Here is a 21,896-nt window from a genome sequence, read left to right as displayed (position 1 = left end):
CCACAAGAAGGAACATTCCCTTCAGTTTGCCAGTCCCAGATTTTAGCATTACCTCCCATGTATCTACATAGTAAGTAAAGAAACCCCTAAAATTTTCTAGGATAGAGAAAACATTCTTTCCTGATTTAAAAAAAAAAATCATTATCAGACATTTTCAAATGCAGTGATAGAGTGCCTTGGACACTTTACCAGGGCTGGAAACAAGTACTTTTAGAGTCAAGCTCTGAAGCTTGCCTGTATTATTTGCTTAATTTGTCAGAGAAACGTTAAGAGGTAAGGCGAGAATACAAGTTCGGATACTTCCCTTCCATGTCGGTTGGTACTATGCACAGCCTTCTAAGGATGCTGGCATCCTACAGAGTGGAAAAGCCATGTAAATTGAAGTCTTTCTTTGTGGATAAAGGTGTATGAAATCACAGTGCACTTGCATGGTTCCACTCATACATTGGTGCATGTTTCTCATTTAGCTTCCATGCACTCATAAATAATGCTTTTAAAAACTATCTTTCAGTACAAATGATTAGATGAGTGGACTAAAAATCTTACAACAGTGTATTAATTTGGAGTTATTTCTGTATGTATTTATATGTATGTGTACATGTTTTTATGCATGTATCAGGAAGTGTTCATACAGAGGCTAGAAGTCAACATTCTATGACCTCCTCCATCACCCTCTATCTTATTATTTTGAGACAGAGTCTCTCATGGATCCTGGAGCTCACTGATTAGACAGGGATCCTCCTATTTCTACCTCCCCGGCACTGGGATTGCAGTGTGTGCTGCCATCCCTAGCTTTTATATGGGCTCTGCAGATCAAACATAGGTCCTTGTGCTTGGGTACCAAACAATTTACATACTAGTCATGTTTCTAGACCTACAGGTGTTATTTCATGCAGACTGAGCTCTGGTAATGACTGTGAATTATTTTGAGTCAAATAGCATCATGCAGAAACTGACATGATAGTACTGAGCTGTCCCTACCCATTTCAATGGGCAGAATAGGTTAACCTCATGATAGTACTGAGCTGTCCCTACAGTGGGCAAGGTAGGTTAGCCTGATACATGAAAAGACACTATAAGAAATTAAATGAGACTCATAGATGACTGAACAGCACTAATAAATGAATATCCCCAGGATAACTTCAAGGCACCTAGTAAGTGCCCAATAAATATTTAATGCTTCAATTAATTACCCATAAATTAAAGCATTTTAAAGGCCCAATTTTATCTTAATTGACATAAAACTAGTCACAGCATGTGGATATTCGTCCTCAAAGAGACATTTCTTGAAAAAATACTGAGACATTTAATATGATATTTATTTAATATCAATTTACTCTTATTTAGAATGTGTCTCATTTTGAGTGTTATTAATGATGACTTAAGTAGATAGTATTTATTCTATTGAAATAACTTGCTACATTATTTAGTGTGATTTACTGTGCGTCTTGGGACCAGAAAATGTTTCTGGTGAGATTAATTTTCAGTTTCATTATAAAGTAGATGAGATATGGCATGATATATTAGAAAGAGAGATGGGATGTAAACCCAGAGTCATGAGCTTAATTCTTAGCTCACCCACTTACAGTGAAATACTGGACAAGCTGTTTACCTCCGCAGACATCTGAGCTTTGTAAAAATGGAAACCACGGAGCTGCTTCTCAGGACTTTAGTGTAGCATTTCTACTGTCTAAACTGAAAACCCATATAAGTCATAGACGGTTCCATGCAGCTACTTTTTCTGCAAAATGAGATACACGATGATTGGCATCTTTCAATATTGAGTTAAATTTGAGCCAGCTCCAATTTAACAAAAGGTTTGCATCACAAAGTGCAAAATGTTTTGAATACTGTCTTAGTTGGAATGTTTTGAATACTGTCTTAGTTGGGGCTTTATTGTTATGAAGAGATGCCATGACCACAGCAACTGTTATAAAGGAAAACATTTAATTAGGATAGCTTACAGTTTGGAGGTTTAGCCCATTGTCATCATGGCAGGAAACATGATGGCATGCATGCAGACATGGTGCTGGAGAGGAGCTGTGAGTTTTACATCTGGATCCTCGGGCAGCAGAAGGACGGAGTGACACTGATTCTAGCCTGGGCATTTGAAATCTCAAAGCCCACTGCAATGACACACTTCCTTCAGATACACAGGTTTCTGTCATACCTTTATTTTAGCAATAAATGGCAACTTGATATGGAGGCAGGAAGGTTTTAAAAATGCTTCACAGATTGCTTTTTTTAATAAACCCAAGTAAAATGTAATTAACTCAAGAGAATTTACACCACATCTTAGTAGACACAAAATCACCTTTAATATCCCAGGGTTATGATTACCATTTGGATCTTTTTTTAGGGTAGTTTTGCTTAATGGAGTCTTTGGACACCTCTAAATCAGTTTGCTTGATGAAGTAGGTATAGCTACGCCTGGCTTCCTTGGCCTGGCTCTCTAAGGCTCAAACTACAAAGAGAGTGAATGATTGTTAGTTAGGCTAACATTACACAATTGGGAGGAAGTATAAAAAATATAGCAAACTTGGCCACACACAGGAGAGACACGCCCCCTTTTTTCACATTTGCCAATTCCTGTAATGTAAATGCTCCCACACTAGTCCATTTCCAGCCACCAGTTGTTTACCAGCCTGTTCATTCTAAAACTAAAATCATATGATCTAGCTCCAGTTAGTGAGAGATTACGGAGTCAGGGAAAAGAGACTGTCCATAGTCACCCTACATCAACAGTGAGCCTCAAGAAATATTACTTACCAGCAATTCCAAATGACAGACCAGCTGATATAGATGTCATGAGCTGAATGGGGAATGTCCCCAACTGGCTTGCATATTTAAACACTTGGTCCCTGGATGGTGTCACTGTGGGAAGTTTTGGAGCCTTTGGGACATTTTGGCTTTCTTACTATGTCTTCTTTGCTTCCGGGTTCATTGAGAGATGCACAAGCTGTTCTACCAAATGTTTTTGCTGTCATGAATGCTTTGATGTTCTTTGTGGCATAATGGACTAGTTCTCTCTGAAACCATAAGCACACATAAATGCTATCTCCTGTAAGTTGTTCTGGCCAGGTATTTTGCCACATGGAAAAAGAATTTCCTGTATTCTCCAGTTGCTAGAGGTTAGATCCCTACTGCATAGCAGCAGAAATGACTCCTCCATTTGCTGTGTGAAGAGTTGAGCACATTCTATAATGGTTGTTTGGAATTCCAAAAGGAAGCTACATTCAGTCAACGCACGAGAGACTTATGGATCGGACAAGTCAGTGAAAGTCAGTACTAGGGACATTATTAAGTAGAAATCATAAAGTGTGAGACCAGGAAATATTGCTTTGAGCTTCTTCAGAGTAGTTGATTGCCTTGTGTCCCTAAGACATACTGATGGCTGGGCATGGTGGTGCATGCCTTTAATCCCAGCACTCGGGAGGCAGAGGCAGGTGGATTTCTGAGTTCGAGGCCAGCCTGGTCTACAGAGTGAGTTCCAGGACAGCCAGGGCTACACAGAGAAACCCTGTCTTGAAAAACCAAAAAAAAAAAAAAAAAAAAAAAAAGACATACTGATGTTCTCATTGCCTTAGGAAGCAAGTGTTTAAATACAAGTGTTAAAAAAACAATGTGAGAGGGCCATTGAGAAACATTGGTCAAGGTCATCCAACAACTCATGAGAGCCATCACTAGTTGTCCATGAAACATTAAAAATTTTATCATTTAAAATATATTCCAAGTTCATGAAAAAAAAAAAAAACTCTTATCTTGTAGATATTTGATCCAGAACAAGGTCTGATAGAGCACTGTATATTGTTCTCTATTGTCACAGGAAAAAAACAATTCTTAACATTTTTACTTTATTACTGCGCATATGATATTTGTGGACATGTACAGATACACAAGTTATGGCATGCATGTGGAATCAGGGGACAACTTCATGGAACCATTTCCTCCCACCTTACATGTATTCTATGGAACAAACTCAGGCCACCAGGCTTGTAAAACAAGTGACTTCACCTAATGAGCCATCTCTACAAGTACCTCAAGCTATAACTGTAGATCAATTATGAACACCATAAAGATTTTAAAGGAGTAAGTAATGTTATGAATACCCCAACCTAAGTGTACATTTTGAAGGATCTTTGTATACACATGCATCTTGACTGTAATGAAGGCTCTGAACCTGAGAATAACCTGCAGTTTTCTGGGCCATTTTTAATCCATCCCTCTCTTCTCTGGCTTCTCCACCTCTTCATACCAACCCCATCCCCAGGTGACTGCTGAATTACTTTGTTGTCTTGGTCAAGCTTGCATGTTTCCAGAGTAATCCGTGCCAAGACTCTTTTTGTATCTGTTTTCTTTCCTTTGTTATAATCATTCTGAGGTCTGATGACTGTCTATAGTCTACCACAATAATAGTTCATTCCTTTGTACTGCTGAACAAAAGCAACATTCTCCATTAAGATGTAGATAAAACAATTCCCTGTTGCCCTTTCAGATTACATTGGGTTATTTTCAATTTTTTTTGGTCTGATACAAATAAAGTTGATTTTATCAATTATGTTTTGGTGTTTGTTGTGGATATGTGTTTGTGTCTCTTGAATATTAAAATATTCTAGGAAAATTATGACAGAGTTTTCATGGTATGTATATGTTTAACTTTTGAAGGAACTGCAAAACAGTTTACTAACATAGTCATCTATCTATTTTACATTCCCACAAGAAGCATGAGAGTTCTAGTTGCTCTGTTCTCACCAAACTTTTTATGTCCATATTTTCAATCATAGGCATTTTGTTGATGTGCTGTGGTCTATCATTGTGATTTTAATTTGGATTTCGTAGTAGCTAAAATTCTTTTCATATTTTGTTTCATCGCTGTCTATTATCTTTGGCAAAGTGTCAATTCAAACCTTTGGCACAATTTGATACGTTTATTTGTCTCATCATGCGTTCTGAGGGTTCACTGTACATCCTGGTTCCTGTGTGTGCTGTGTACATAGTTCCCTCAATTTATGCCTTTTAAATTTTTCTTTGTAATGTTTCCTAAACGTAGTATTTTATTTGATGTTTAATTTATAGATTTCTTCTTTAGTGTACATACTATGTGTAAAACCCACTAACCTGGGTCTGGGGAGATAACTCAGTGGATAAAACATTTGCTCTGTGAATCCAGATCTCAAAACACACACTAAACAGGCAAGAAAGGCAACCCAAGCCTGTTATTCCTGTGCTAGGGATGAGAACAGGATGATGCAGGGCCTTGCTGCTCAGCCAGTCTAGCAGAAAGAATAAGCCCCAAGTTCAGTGAGTCTCTGTCCCAAAAATGAATGAATGAATAAATAAATAAGGTGGAAAGTGACTTTGAAAACACCTGAAGTAGATTTATGGCTTCTGCACATATACTCATAGACAAGCATACCTACCCACAAGCATGTACATGTATACCACATACAGAACAAATGCACACACACACACACACACACACACACACAAAATACACACAGAGTATATGCACACACACTCATATTACATACACACATGAACCACATACACACACAGACATGCACATACAGAAGTAATACAAAGGTTTTTTTTTTTCTCACACAGCTCTTATATTTAGATTAACAAACCATTTAGAGTTAATATTTGTATTTTGGGCAAAATGAGAGTTGATGGTTGTTGTTGGTATAACCATCCAGTTGTTGAAGCAATCATTGTTGAAAAGATTCTTTTTCCATTTGCACTATGCACTGCCTTGTTCAACATCCTTATTTCTAGATTTTCTATTCTTTTGATAATTGATTTTTCTGTCCAGACTAAAATAAGACACCCCTGATTATGGAGCAATCCACTACATCCTGAATTTGGGCAGGACCACTCAGCTTTGCTATTAGTTTTCTGATTCTGCAGGCTAGGTTTAATCTCTCAGTTTCCATAGAAACTTTAGACCCACCTTTTTAAATTTTGTCAACAGGATCGTACTATATACCCCTGACTATCCTCAAACATGCCACATAATCCAGAATGGCCTTAGACTTGGGGGTCTTCTGCCTCTTCTCTCTAGCATACTATAACTAGTTCTAATTTATTTTAAGAAATAACATAACACTGATATATTTTTTACTTAATGTCACCAAATTTCTAAGTAAAGTTGAAATTTGACCGTCCTGAGTTTTCTGACTAAAGGACATGAGATATGGCTCCATTTGCTCCTTTAATTTCTCTTTACAATGTCTTGTACTTTTCTATGCATATTCCATGGTTTTTAATGTTCATACACAGGAATATTGCTAGTCCTAGTTCTGATTATTTCAGGCTGTTGTACCATGAAAGTAAATGTTATTAATTTTTACTTCCAGTCATCACTTCTAATGTAACTGATTAAGTGTGCTGGGTTTGTATCTTTCAGATTTGCTGTTATTCATTTTAACAGCTTTTCTGTAGATCCAGTAGATGACCGTGTCATCTCTGGGTGGAGACAATTCTACTTCCTTCTTTCCAGGCAGGGTGCCCTTGCTTCTCTCTCTTGTCTTATTGCACTGGTTGCACCTCCGATGCAGTGGACGACAGCTGGAGAGACTGTAATCCTTCCATGCTCTTCACCTTGGAACTTTGGCCATGAAGTATGATCTGAGCCATAGACTCTTTTTGTGAGCTCTTATCATTGGACTGTGAAAATTCTGATTTTTTTTTAAACTGTTGAAAATTTTGTGAGGTTGAATGTTAGGCAGGGCTGAGTGCTGATTTAATTCTCATGTGTTAAAATGATGACTGGTTCTTCTTAGCTATTACATTAATCTAGTGAGTTGCACTGGTCACTAATCTCACCTCCAACCTTGTATTCCCAATACATAGCCCCACCTGTTCATGGAATCTTCTTTTTTGTGTAGCACTGGATTTAATTCTTGAACAATTTTGTATGTATAAAGCAATATTTTTACTTGGACTTTGGGATCAGGGAAACACTGTTCTTATAGAGTAAGTTGGGAGCTAACCAGCCCTTCGGGTTTCTTGGAGTTTGTATTAGCAGTCCTAAAATGTTGGCTAAAATCAACAAAGCTGTTTGTGTACAGTTTTAAAATAGCAGTGACATATTCATGAACTGCTTTTCCTTGAGTGGGTTTTGGTGGTTTTACCTTTTTGCAAGTACATCCATTGCATTTAAGACAGCCAAATGGTTGCTGATCCATTATCACATCATTAGGGCAGTCACTATCCAGGCTCTCATTCTCCACAGCCCCCAGTTGTATCTTCTGTCACTCTTCCTTGGCCAGGGTAGCAACAGGTTCATGTTTTATTTCTGATCTTACACTAATTTCACAATAGTCCTTGCTCATTAATATTGATTTTATATGGTGATTTTTTTTCTGGTTTGAATTCTACTGTGACTATAGTCAGTCAAACTTTGTTTTCATTATCTCTCCTGTGATCATCATTCTACTGTTTCTTTTACACACTTCCTTGTTTGGATGATGTTGGTTTCTAAAGACTTTGGTCCATCATTCTCTGCCTTCTCATGGGCATATCTATGTCATTATATTTAATGTTATAGTTCATTTAGTTGTGTTTACTCCACCTCTTACTATTTGCTTTTGATTTGCCTGTTCTTTGCTTTTTTTCCCCTTCCTCCTCTTGCTTTGAGTATTTTTATGATTACATATGTGTGGCTTTCCTTGTTTCTCACTAGTTACTTTAGATAGAGCAAACATCTCTTTTCTTACTGCAATCTGCCTTCAAATGCTTTATAAATCTTAGGTTCTAGCTTCTACCACACAACGTTTCAAGTTTCAAATTGTTACATAATTTGTTTCATAATTGCGATTATATTTATTTTACAAATGCTGTAACCATTTCTATTTCTATCTTTACTTTAAACTGTCAATCTTTTCTTTGCTTTTTTTATTTAAAAAACGTGTGTTGGTGAATTATGGGGGTAGGGGTAGGGGGTGTGCATATGCCAGAGGACAGAGGTCAGTGTTGGATATCATCCTGAGGAAGATTGTCCGCCTCCTTTGAGATGGGTTCTCTCATGAATTTGGTCTCACCTGAAAGACTGGATTGTCTGGTCAGCAAACCCCAAGGCCTCTCCTGTCTTCACATTCCTGCCAGAATTACAAACATATGTGCCATCTTGTCATTTTTACCAGGGTTCTGGGAATCAAACTCAGGTCCGCATGCTTGCCAGGCAAACTCTGTACTGACTGAGCTAGCTTCTAAGCCCAGGGCCTTTTAAAGAAATGTAGGAAAGAAAGGACCCGGTTCCTGTGTGTTGGTGTGTATTTCTATATTCTGTTTCTGGAGCTGTTCATTATATTCTGTCAACCCAGACACCATTTGCTTTCATTGCTGTTCTGCCTGGACACTCCCTCTGACATTGCTGCTGACAATGTCATTATTTTTTACTTCATTTTTTGAAGGATTTTCCTAGTATAGAATTCTGGAATGATCTTTCCCCCAGCCCCATTCTGCAGTTTATGTCATTAATCCCCTGCCTTTCAGCTCTAACAAGAAGCACATTGCAGGCTATTGCTTCTTTGTGCATAGTTGTGTTTTATTTCATTACACTTAAGGTTTTGCTGTTTGCTGCCACTAAGAATTCATTTAGGTGTTGTCATTTTTTTCATGTTGCTTGTGCTTTGTGTTTGTTGGCCTTCTCAGGTCTTCGACTTACAGTTTTCATTAGCTTTGGTGATAGATCCCATCAGACTTCAAAGATGCTTTTCCTCTCTCTTATGAGGACTGTAATTCTACACATATCAAACCACTTGATGTTGTCTGCTGCTAATTTTCCTCTTCTTTTAAAAGTTCATATTTACTTGACAATAAGTTAAATCAATACAGTGTCTTGCTGTGAAGTCTGGGTCAGTTTTACCTCTTTGTCCTTGTGCCTTAGCCCCCTGCATACTGAAATCACAGGTTTGCCATACAAGGCTCTGCTTGTTCATATTTCAGTAAGCTCTTCCCATTTGTTTTTAATTTTCAATAGTTTTTATTGCTTAATATTCAAGTTGGCTAATCTGAGCCATGCATCATAAAAAACTTTCATTTTTTTCTTATCTTATAAATAGCATGCCAATAAAATTTAAACTCTGATACATCTATTCTGACTGACAATAACTTCCTATTTCTTTCATCTTCCAGTTATGCTTTATATTGACTTCAAATGCAACTGCAATTCTCATTGACTTAATTAGATAAGTGCTTGGCCCTCCTTTCTCTCACACTTTCTATTTGGTGAAGTTTAGTGAACAAAAGCTGTTTGCTTACCTTGGTTTGTGGGCTCTTGTTTGTACACTGATCTGGTTGTCTTAATAATACTCTGACAAAATTTAAAGCCATGTCTTGGTAATTAGTTACACTTCTCTAGACAGGCAATATCATATCAGTGCCTCTTTCTTAAGGATCCAGACTTGAGAATGCTTTAGGTAAGTTGTTGGATGGGTATGTTGTTGTTGTTTTCAATTTTAGTTTAAGTCATTTGCAAAAGGTCTTTCGTTGTCTTCAATCCTGTAGAGGCAGGCACTGTACTTCAGCCAGGAAATGTCTGATCTAGACAGTTTGGGGTCACAGCATGGAGTTCTAGTGACTTAGTGTACTAAGATGAGTACAAGACTCATAGAGAAATCTGCCTGAGTCTGCTGTGCTTGGGAACTGTGTGCTCACATCTATTTTGAATCCTTCTGGTGGAAATTCTTTGCTTTGCTTTTAGTATTTACTGTGTTCTTGGGAAATTTTTCTGAGTTCATCTGCAGAGTCAGTGGGAAACAAGTTGATTCCAGAGCTAGCATTGTTGGAGGGAGAGAAACCCAAGAGGAAAGAAATCTCACCTACAAAGGAGTTCTGTGGTTGACCACACCCACCTGTCAGAAATGCTTTGTTACAGATCACCTTACAGAATCTTCTTTGCATTCCTATGGGTAAAGGGCCCATTCTCCCAGGCAAGGGTGTGCACTTACCTTTTTCTTCTTTACACATTGGCCAACACATCCCCACCCTCTGTGTGTGTATGTTTCACAGCTTTGATCTTTAATGGCTGCCAACTGATGGCTGAGAGCCTAAAGGAAACTCAAGGTGGGTTTTTTCCCAATTCAGAGGGATATTTGCATTTCAAATGAACACCCTTAAAGATGAAACAGCATTCTCTGCTTTAGGAATTAATACTTAATGGTGGAATTTCAGATTGAGAAGGAGCTAAGGGAGCTGGGATTTTTGTTCCATACCCATCCTATCAGACTGCATCACTCTCTATAGCTTTTTCTGCCTGTATGCAGCTTTCTCATTATAGCGCAATCTAGGTTTCTTATGTATTGCAGAAAATTAAAACCAGATGAATATGTGTGTGTGTGTATGTGTGTGTCCTTACTACATATTCCAATTTTAAGCTATTAATTTAGAATCTGAAAAAAACCTGTATGTTCATGCTAACCATTTAGAAAGTCTTTATCTGTTGAGTTAAAGTTAATATAAATTTGCTTTTGTGTGCACAAGAGAAAGAAAGAGAGAGACAGACGGAGAATAGAGACAGAAAAGTAGACACGCAGAGAAAACATGTTCACAGTTTATAATGATGAAAAGCACATATTCATAACCCAGCATAATAACAATAACAACAATAACAATAGTAATAATAATTTTAAGCTACATGTTCCTAGATATTCAAGAGCAAGTCTGATATTTATTGATTTCTGCTTGATTTCAGGGCTAAAGTGAGGATCTTCTAGAAGTGAGACTTTCTTGACTAATCATGTTAATATTCAACTCCTAGGTACTCTGAGGATGACTACCTCCAGACCATCACAAACATACAGAGATGCCCATGGAACCGGCAAGCAGAAGAATATGACAATTTTAGGTAAAACACCGAATTTTCATAAATAATATGTGAAAACATGCTTAATTCCTTTAATTTTTAGGGGAGAAAGGCAGCAAGTTGTTAAAAAGAAAGTGGAAGGGGCTCACTGTCAATCAGTAATAACAGCTAAAAGCTACAAGTTTGTGAAACTACAGTATTCTATGCCAATGTCTGATAGAGACATTCATAATTTTGCTATGGAATCAACTCCAAAGAAATCCAAGTCCAAAAGAAAGCTTTTATTATATTGTTTACTGTGAGTTAGATTGATGTCAGCTCTTTGTGTCATTTCCAGTTGCTCAATATTTATCTCATAAATAAAATGCTGTAGCATCAGGGACATTTGAGAAAGCACAGAAGGAAAGAAGATAATCTCCCATGATGCCTCACTTTAGAACAACTTGACTGAGTCAGGGCTTCAAGTGCTTGTTGTGTAAACATAAGGAGCTTGTCCATTGCCTAGGGCCCATATCCTAAGGTGGGTGTGGTTCTGTGCACTTACCCCAGCGCTGTGGGAAGTGGAGACAAGAGGGTCATTTAACTTCCTGTTGGATAGACATGCACATGTAATGGTTTCCTATAGGACATCCTCCCATATTGGCCTTTTTTTCTGTCATTTCAGAGTGAGAGGCTCTGTTGTGGTTTCAGTAAGAAGTGTTCTCTACAAATGTACACATTGAGTGCTAGGTTCTCAATGCTCTTGCTGCTTGGTGGGAGAAAGGAGATACTAAGAACTTCAGGAGAAGGACCCAGTTGGGAGAAGTAGGTCACAGGTAGTGGTCCTGTCTCTTTTGCTCTGCTTTCTGTCAGCCATGAGGTGAAGAAATGCTTCTACCAGTCACCATGATGCACCATCCAGAGCATGGGGAGGAGGAGTCCTTGACCAAATCATCTGAGACTGAGAGAGAGAGAGACAGAGACAGAGACAGACAGAGAGAGAGAGACAGAGAGAGACAGAGAGAGGGAGAGAAGGAGAAAGGGAGGAAGGGAGGATTGGAGGGAGGGAGGGAGAGAGAGAGAGAGAGAGAGAGAGAGAGAGAGAGAGAGAGAGAGAGAGAAGAGAGAGAGAAATTCTTGACTTTAATGGGCCTTGTTGGGTATTTTATTCACCGGATGTACGGAATATAGATTCAGATGGGGTCCTTGTTTAACTGTTTGAGCTCTAAGATATTTTTGTATTTACATCATCCAGTTCAAGACTAGATTTGACACCTGATAGAAAGTTGTACAATCATGAGCCAAGTCTGAGTGAGAAAAGTTAGATTTCGAGAGACCTGTTTATATAGGAAGGATGGGCAAGAGAAGATACTGGGTATTGAGCTATTAAAGATCAATCTAAGCTACTTTGCTAAAGGACAGGTAAAGTGACATCGGCAATCAGGATAGTACTGTGAGCTTTTCTGCTTCTGCCCATTGATTCAGAGCAAGCCTCCTGAGAGTGAGGGAAGAAAAGCAAGGGGCAAGGTCGCCTGTGTGCCCTTGCTGAAAGCCAAGGAGACAGGGAGGCAGGGGGCCTAAGAGCCTAAGAGGAAGGAACCCAGCATCTGAGACTGCTCTTTCTCACAAGATGCTTGCTGAATGTCAAAAGGTTGAGAGCAGAAAAGTTATGCAGGGCTTCCAGAATCCATTGCAAAGGACAGCTCTCAAAAGGAATAGAGCCTGAAGTAGAATTATTTCCATCCTCAGCTGGATTTAAGAGATCTGCCCTTAGCCTAGATAACTAATAGAAGCAGAAAGTAAATCCTCTCTGGAAGAAAGGAGCGTTATTCAGAGACTTAAATTGGCTTTGCAAATTCTCACACACAATCGAACACAATTAAAATAATATTTTCTTTTTAAAAATATCCCTTTTATCCTCTTCCTTTTAAAGATTAAAGTCTGTAGGTTCCAGGCTGGCCTTAAACTGGCTATGTACTCAAGAACGACCTTGGACTTCTGATCTTCCTGCCTCTACCTCACAAATGCTGGGATTACAGGTGTGTACCACCACTACTTTGTGTTTATGTGGTATAGGATTTTGAACCCAAGGTTTCATGCATACTAACCAAGGGAATTCTACCAAGTGAGTTGCATCCCCGACCATCCTTACTTTACACAAGAATCAGCAGTCTCTTTAAACCTAAAGCTGATGATGAGCATCCCTGCTGTACATTATGATGGGTGAGAGCTATATGATAGATGGTACCATTTTGCCTCAGTACCATTCCCACATAAAGAGTGCATCAGTAACCATGGTGATTACCCTGCAGCCTATCCATCCCTTCAGGGCCAATTGAAGCAAACATCTGTGGCTATACATTTATTGTTTGTTGCAATTCAACAGAATAGTCACAGTGACATTTATTCATTTGCTTGAATATGTATTATATTATAACGCTTATTTTATGGGCATATTTGTTAGCTAAATGATGTAAACACTCAACAGAAGTTTGTGCAATTAAATCATAATAACCAGATCTGGGAGCCTCTGCCTATTTATAAATCTGGCATTGTAGAAACACCCCCCTGTTATTATAGATGTCAAGTAGCTAAACAGTTTTCCATCTGATTTATTTATAGCATTTTATGTCAAACTGAAGGATAAAATGTATAGTTTAAAAAAGGCAATAACATTCTTTTAGCAGCCATTACAAAAGTGACATTAAATTCTCAAGAATATGAGCAAGTGAATATATAATAAAATCTATCTGAAACCCATTTGTTGAAACTTTCTCTGGTTGACTCCTGGGGACTATTTAAAAATTATAGGATTTCTGTGGTCAAATGAGCTAAAAATAAGAGAGCTTAAAAGTCTTTTTGTTCCCCTCTTAAATAAGCAGGCTACTTGCTAAGAGAAGGGGTATAATTTATTCACCCACAAATATTTGTTTAGGACTTATTATGCCAAAGTACAGTAGCTTCCTTCATTACCTGGTATAGTGCTATGCACAAGGAGGGCCTTAATAAATAGCTCAGTGATAAGATACATGAAATAAGCAAGAAAAATATACTTTCCTTATTGGCATCAAAGAATCTTAGGTTCCTACAGACAATAAATAAATAAATAAATAAATAAATAAATAAATAAATAAATAAAATATAAATTTATTCATGACTTAATTTCAGAATGATTATTTTAGACAAATGCTGTTATATGTCAGTGTAAGATCACTCACTGTAAGTATAATTTCTTGATATGTGCTGTGGAAGGAAATATCTTGAGCATTAACCCTGAGGGTGGATAGACAGGGAGCTAGGGACCAATGTGGGAATGACGAAGCCAGACCTTAATTTCAAGTCTGTCTGGGTGGGAGCTGTAACACGACCTTGGTATAAGAGACTGCTTGGAGGCAGAGTTGGGAAGGTCATATGATGAGGAGCAGTGGTCAGTAGAGACAGGTTCATGGGCATTCTGTGGAAACTAAGGACCAATAGAGGTGTTCCTAGCAGAGGAGTTACACAGTCCATTTATTACCTAAGTATTCAGTTAGCATACTATTCTATGAGCTGGAGCATTGGGTGAGCGTGCAGAGTCAGAGCAGTTAAGGGATTGGTTGGAGAAAAGTGACCAGAGAAGACTGTGGGGCTCAAATACCAGAGGTATCTATGACATGTAAAGGGGAACACTTGACTTTGAGCTCTTCTGGACATGGCCTGTCTTATCCATGTCTCACAGTCTATCATTTATATCTGTGTGATTAAAAATCACAGGTCCTTTGTTTTGATTTAGTTGGATTTCAGGTCTGTAATTAAAGGAGAAAAAAGTTAAATATAAAAACTTGAGATCTGAGTGATTTGGATAATCATGATGCTACTGACCAAAACATAGCTTTCAAAAGAAAGTGGGTGTTTTGTTTTGTTTTGTTTTGTTTTGTTTTGTTTTTCAGACGATAAGCTGGGTTTGGGAAGGCTGTGTTTGAAGTCCTGGGACACCTAGCTATAGAAAACCTTTTCTTATTCTGGAAATGTATCAATGCTAAGAGAAAATGTGCTCACCAAGCAAGAAAAATAAGTACAGAAAAATCTGTTTTCTCAGCAGGCTTTGTTTCTTCTTTTATAGGTGTCCAGCCTTCTACTCACTCAGCATATCATTATGGGCTTGAGAAATTTGAAGCCTGGGTTGACATCTCTTTCTTTTTTTTTTTTGAATTCACCTGGAAGTGAGAAGTGTTAAGAGGAAAATTTCTTTATGCAATGTCCATGTTACTGGTTTCCCAAAGCTGTTCATCCCAGCTCTGGGGTAGCAGAGGCAGGCTCCAGGCCAACCTGGTCTACACAGCAAATGTCAGTCCAGCCTATCTTAAAAGCAAAGATGCATGATTATCAAATTGTCATCAGATAATTAAGCTTCTTTCCTAGTGGGCTGAGCCATTCCTAAGCAGCCGTCTGCATCAGACATTCTTCTTGATGTGGGGTTTGATTGCCTATTCCCCCTTCTGCATAGACATGTTTATTATAGGACACAAGCATTTACTCCTTCCTCTCCTCTAGATAGTCAGTGTCATAGCCGTGGATCATATTTATGAGGTCTTAACAGAACCTAGTTAAAGAAATATTTAAGCAAAAATTGAAGGTGCTCTGTGTCCCTTTTCTCTTGACCTCTGATTCCAACCATATTGAGAATCCTACCATTCCTACTTTTGAAACTATTTGTTGATTAAGAGTCTTTCCAGTACTCCAAGGCAATGCACTGAATCCACCCATATTTAAACTTAAGGCATTGCCAGTCTTCACATCTTTCCCCCTCTCTTTGGTAAACCAATCTCTATTCAACTTGTTAAACGATACTGTGGTATTGGAGCAGGACACCAAAATGTTTGAGCAGGACACTGAGCTGTTTCATCGAAATTAAACATGTTTGCCCTCACATGTTCAAGCTCACCCACTAAAAATCCTCTGTGAAGCTCTAGAAACTTGAAGCAGGTTTCATCCCCACATATCTTTGAGTTCCCACCATTAGTCTTAAGATTTGCTATGTTACTTGCATGATAATTACCACATTAGCTTTCCCACATTAAAAGAACTTGATTGTTTGTGTCATCAGTTACAGAAATTACTGAGCACAGCAACCATGCTTAATTCTCATGTTACTGTCACCTTTCCTCTCACAGAAATCCATATACTGATTTCAGATTTGGGGGAAGCTCTTTAGCATCAATTGATTTATTAAAACATACTCATGTTTCTGAGACATAAGGTGAAAACCTAATGTTGGAAAACAGTGCTATTTTGGAATGTTGGCGTTTAAGACTGATGTAAATGAAATGTCTTTCCAGTGATTTGTAAAATAGATATTTTGTGCCTATTATTTTGTTACCAACAAGAATTATGGTAACAATTGTATTAATTACATGGTACAAATTTATTAAAGCTTGAACTAACTCCCAGCTTTGCTTATGTTGGACGTTCTTAAAAGCCATTCCTATACTTGGGCTGAATATATAAGAAAATGTCCTAGGGCTGGTGACAGCAAGATGGGCCAGCTGGTAAAGGCACTCTAAGCCTTATGACCCGAGTTCAATTCCCAAGACCCTTGAGGTGGAAGCAGAGAACAGACTCCTGTGAGTTGTCCCCCAACCTCCACATGTGTGGCAGAGTACATACACATAAACACAGAATCCACAATAAATAAATACACTTTAAATTTTTTTAAAGATTCTAAAGTCATTTAGTAGTTTCATTGACAGGTCCCCAAAAGTACAGTGTTAAACAAAATAAACTTATATAAAGTGTTACATATACTAATTTTAGAACTACCTATTCACATTGTTAAGGCAGTTTCATTAAATTTAACTTGATGTAAATAAATAAAGTCTGCAAATAAACAGACAAAAAGTCACTTGGTATCTGGAGAGAAATCCTTGAGCTGGAAAACCAGACTGAGTTTTGAAACCAAGTTTTCAGTTATCTTTATTCAAAAGCAACAGTAGCATTTCTTCTCATTACCACCTTGTGAGTTTATTCTTCGTGGTACTTCCAGTATTTCATATCCTGTTCCAGGCAGTTTGTTCTGAAGCAGAGATTTCGTGGTCAGAAGCAACCATCATCTCCATTATATGCTTCTGATTATACAAGGCCGTGTTCATTCTTCTGAGCCACTGTTTTTTTCCTTCCCATTGCCTTAAATGTTTGTTATTTATGATTTGTGCATGATTTCTGTGATGACAGCTAAAAGCAGTGCATATTTTATTCCTGTTCAAATTTAAGCAAAAGCATGCACTTTATGCTAGGTGTTCTGGATCAGTTGTCAGACCAAGGAAGCCCCTTTCCATTTCCTCAGCATCAGGACCATTTTTCACTATTAATACCCTGTCATATCATTTTCTCTCTGCCACACTATTCAGCATGCCTGTGCATTTAGAAAAGCAACAGACCCCACACCATGTCATTACCACTGCAGCACTTAATAATAGGAACCAGGTCTTGTACATGGGAGATAGTTCCTCTTCTTAGCTTTTAGAATATGAAGTTTTCCATAAAAATGCATCATATGTGAGATTCACTGGCCTCTAAATTCTGTTTTAAAATTCTCTGCCAGATCACACTCAGTTATAGCCACATTGCTTCACTTACTGATATCAGCTAGGCCTCCCTGTAGGCTGCCCCACCAGTCAATCCTCTTGTCTTTATAGCATTGCCTACAGTAACTTCAGCACTGCATAGCCTGTTTAAGCATGGCTACTGCATCCCTGCAGATTTGGCTAGTCAGTGTTTTGACAATGTCCCTTTACAACAGGACTCTCAGCGCAATAAATTTTTCCTCCTTTGCTTGAATAATCACACTCTCTCATGTTTTATTTTGCCTTGAGTCCATTACCCAAACAGATGAGCTCATCTTTCTTAAACTTAAAGATACCAGTGCATATACAAGCCATGAAGGGAAACCTCCGTTATCTCTTGCTTATCACTTTGCTCTTTATACATCCTCTCGTCATATACTGAGCCTTGAAATAATTCTATTGAAGTTTGGCTCACATTAAAAAAAAAAAACCAATGTGTGTGTGTGTGTGTGTGTGTGTGCGTGCGCACACACGTGTGCACACGCCTGTGGAGGCCAGAAAATGGTATAAGGTCTCCCAGGACTGGGGTTATGGTTAGTTGTAAACTGCCTGAACTAAGTGCTCGGGCTCTTAGTCTGCCTGGGTCATGGTGTGTGGGGGGCTGTATATGTCAGAACACCAGGATGGGATTGGAGAAAACCTTTGTGGTGTCTGTTGTCCATTTCCACCTTTATGTAGGCTTCAGGTCTGATCAGAGTTATGCAAAAAGTGCTTTACCCATTGAGCCATGTCGCTAGTATGGCTTTGGACTGTGGCTGATGGGTTGTGAAGAACTTTGAGTGGATTGAGTTTTTATGAGGTTGAACACTCAGCAAAACTATAAACCATATTGTACTTTATATTTTATTGGTGTCCATAGCAGTAGTGAGCATTTGCTGCTCTCTGTCTGGTTCTTGAGTTCCATTTCTCAATCCTGCTTCTGTAATCAGTCATAAGTTGTTTCAGGTCCTTCTGTTTTGCTTATCAATGTAGTGCCCCAGTTGGAAGGCAAGGCCACCACACCATGTTAAGTTTTCATGCTCCAAATACTATTTTTCTCATTTTAAAAATTCCAATTACTCTGTGGAGAACTCACTGGACTCTGATACACCAATTCTTGTCACCTATAAGGGATTGGTGGCCTTCTCTGAAAAGGAGATGGGGGAAATACAGACACACTGACCACCTGGTCCACATATGCCAAGTGTACAGGCATTTATGATTTTAAAGGCATGTTTTTAACTTGTTTTAAAAAGTTTAAAAATAATTGAATATAACTCAGTGTCTTTAGCATATTTGCATATCTATACAACAACAAATTCCAGAATATTTTCATTATTTCTAAATACCTATCCCCATCAACAATAACTTCCTATTTTTCCCTTCTCTATGACTTCGGCAGCTGAGGATCTACTTTCTGGCTATATATGTTTGCCTCCTCTGGGAATTTAATATATATGGAATTATACAACATGGTCAGCATGCTTTCCTTTACCTACTGGCTTTTAAGAACTTTTAAGATCTACCCATTGTAACATGTTTAAGTATTTACCTCTGTTAAGTTGCCATGCAATGTCCTATTATGTAGATATGCTATTGTGTTTGCTAATGTGTTTCAGTTACTTTAGTTATTGCTGTGATAAAATAGTTCATCTAAGACTTCTTAAGGGCAAAGGGTTTGTATTGACTCATTGGTTACAATTGGCTGTGGTGGAGTAGTTACATCAGCAGTAGCTTGAGGCAGTTAGTGATATATCACTCACAGTCATGAAGTAGAGACCTGTGCATGCTTGTGCTCCACTCACTTTCTCATGTTTAAACAGTTGAGAATCCCAGCCAAGGGAATGGGACCACCCACAGTGGGTGTGTCCTTCCAACTCCATTAATCCAGTCAAGATCATCACCTCCAACAGACTTGCCCCAAGGGGTGTCAGTGCCCCTTGGATTTGCCTAAGACCTTTTTTCCTGGGTGATTCTAGGTCTTATTCAGTTACTGATTGAGACTGCCATCTGTTCATTACATGAGAAGCATTTGTTTTTGTTTGTAAATATGTTTTCATTTCTTTTAGTATACAGTTAGGAATAAAAATATTGATAACATGGTAACTCTGTGTTTAGTATTTTGAGGGTCTAAATCTCTTTTCCAAAGTGTCTACTGCATTGTACAGCCCTAACACCATGTTAAGGTCGAAATTTCTCTTTCTCCCCAATAATATCTCTGTGTTGTGGTTTTGATTTGCATTTCCCTAGTCATTCATGAGATCAGATATCTTTGATGTGCTCAGTAGCCTTTTTATGTCTACAGTAGAACAATGTCTAATTCAGTCTTTAACTCACTTTAAACTTGAGCTTTCATCTTACTTTTGAGTTGCTGCTATAATTTATAGATTTTTGGTGGCAAATTTCTGATCTTATAAATGATCTGGGAGGATTTTCACTCATTCTGTAGGCTGCATTTTCCTCTTTCTTGACTGTCCTATGAAGACATTTAAATTCTGATGCAATCTGATTTATCCTTCTTTGGTCACTGATATTTTTGGTTTCAGAGAAAATATTCCCTGACGGAATCTTTATGACTATGCTCTGGCTTGAATATGAAATAGCTTCCTCATGGGCTCATGATTTGAAAGATCAGTCCCAACATGATGTTATTTGAGGAATTATAGAAGCATTAGAAGGTCTGTACTAGCTGGAGGAGGTGAACTCCTTAGGTGCAGCTCCTCGAGAGAATATTGATTGTCCCTAACAACTTCCAGTTTCACTCTCTGTGTCCTGGAATACCATGTTGTGCTCTGAATTGCTCTACCGCATCTTCCCTGCCATGATGGACTGAAGCCCTCTAAAGCTCTTCCTCCCTTTAGCTGTCAGTGTTATGATACAGTGATGGAAATGTGTCTAATACAGGAAATTGATACCAGAGAAATGTGCTCATGCCTATGGCTAACCAGTATCATGTAGCTCCTGTATCTTTCCACTGATTTTTAGGGAGGAATTTGGTGATGTTTGGAGATAGATATAGGCTAGAAACACTCTAGACTGGAACTAGAGCTGAATCAATAATGCTGGCAAGACTCAAGACCACGATTCTGACAAAAATGTAGAAAGTGTGAAGATTTTTTGTGATATTTCTGACGGGAAAAGGGACTCTACTGAGTACTGGACTAGGGCTATTAGTATTATATGCTGGCAGATAATTTTGTTCATATCCTAAAATCCGGGGGAAAGCTGACTTCAAAGATGACAAAACAATTAGGTTCACGGAAGACATTCCAAAACGACACAGCATTCAGGCTGTGGCATGATTATTGCTGGCTGATTTTAGGTAGGTTTAAAGTTAAACTTCGAGTCAAAAAGCAGAGTGAATAGATTTGAAAACCTAAAGTCTAGTCAAAAAAAAAAAAAAAAGTTGTAAGTACTGGGCAAGGGAGTCCTTGTTGTTAAAGAGATTAGGGCCAGTGAAGAGAAGCTGTGCATTTTGCATTGCAACAACAGGAATTTGCCAGCCCTCACAGAAGGCTCATTTTAAAGGCTTTCCCTTGAGAAGAAAGCTGATAGAGCCCTCTCTTCATACAGAGCAGCCTAAGGAAATGGTTTTCTGAGACACTGAGCCACCCATGTAATCACTGTGCTCGGTAGCTGTTGTCTAAGGGTATCCACCTACTTCTCAAGATGGCAAACAGATCTTCGAATTATCCGTGTAATGCTAGTTTTGCAGCCTGGGAGAATGCAGGGGTTAGTGTCTTGGAGGCTTCCACCAAGGTTCCAGCAAAGAGCCCGAGATGTCTGAGATGTCTGGCAGCAATTGACAAGGTCAGACTCCCTGCATGGAGACCCTGAGAAAGATGCATGAAACATGTCAGTGGAGACCCCAGGATGTTGGACTTCTAGCAATAAAGAACAACTGAGGAGGGTAGCAGGGGAAAAGTGGAAACAGCTTAAGCTAAAGACCTGATAGGAATACTATGGCCATAGGAATGGTGCTACCCAAGTTCCTGCTAAGTAGCATCACAATACCATGTACCTCTGATGTTGCTCATGGAACTTCAGTGCTGAATAGTCTTACTTTATTAAGTTTTCATCTTAATGTGAGCCTATTCCTTTCTATGTTACTTTTCCCCTTCGGGATTGGAAATGTTGGAAGTATGTAACTTTTTCACTTCAGAGAGGCTCACAGCTAAGAGTTTGCCTTGGGTTTCAGAAGACCTTGAAACTTGGAACAATTTGGAAATGAATAGATGGTACTGGTTAATTTTTTTGTAATTTTTAATATTTTTTATTACATATTTTCCTCAATTACATTTCCAATGCTATCCCAAAAGTCCCCCATACCCTCCCCCCCCACTTCCCTTCCCACCCATTCCCATTTTTTGGCCTTGGCATTCCCCTGTACTGGGGCATATACAGTTTGCGTGTCCAATGGGCCTCTCTTTCCAGTGATGGCCGACTAGGCCATCTTTTGATACATATGCAGCTAGAGTCAAGAGCTCCGGGGTACTGGTTAGTTCATAATGTTGTTCCACCTATAGGGA

The 21,896-nt window shown here is 38.6% G+C and overlaps 1 protein-coding gene across 2 annotated transcripts in view; it reads left to right on the top strand.

Annotated features, from left to right (window-relative positions):
- St8sia6 (ST8 alpha-N-acetyl-neuraminide alpha-2,8-sialyltransferase 6) overlaps positions 1-21,896 on the top strand; it is a 143,717-nt gene that overhangs the window by 87,058 nt on the left and 34,763 nt on the right. For both annotated transcript variants that reach the window (XM_006497477.2, NM_145838.1), the window contains one exon: positions 10,763-10,849. In XM_006497477.2, the coding sequence (XP_006497540.1) occupies positions 10,763-10,849 (87 nt within the window). The remainder of the gene's footprint in view (positions 1-10,762; positions 10,850-21,896) is intronic.

Source organism: Mus musculus, chromosome 2, assembly GCF_000001635.26.
Source record: "Mus musculus strain C57BL/6J chromosome 2, GRCm38.p6 C57BL/6J".
In the NCBI taxonomy this organism is placed as follows: Eukaryota; Metazoa; Chordata; class Mammalia; order Rodentia; family Muridae; genus Mus; species Mus musculus.
The sequence above is the reverse complement of the archived record's forward strand: the minus strand, read 5'-3'. Positions and strand labels throughout refer to the sequence as shown.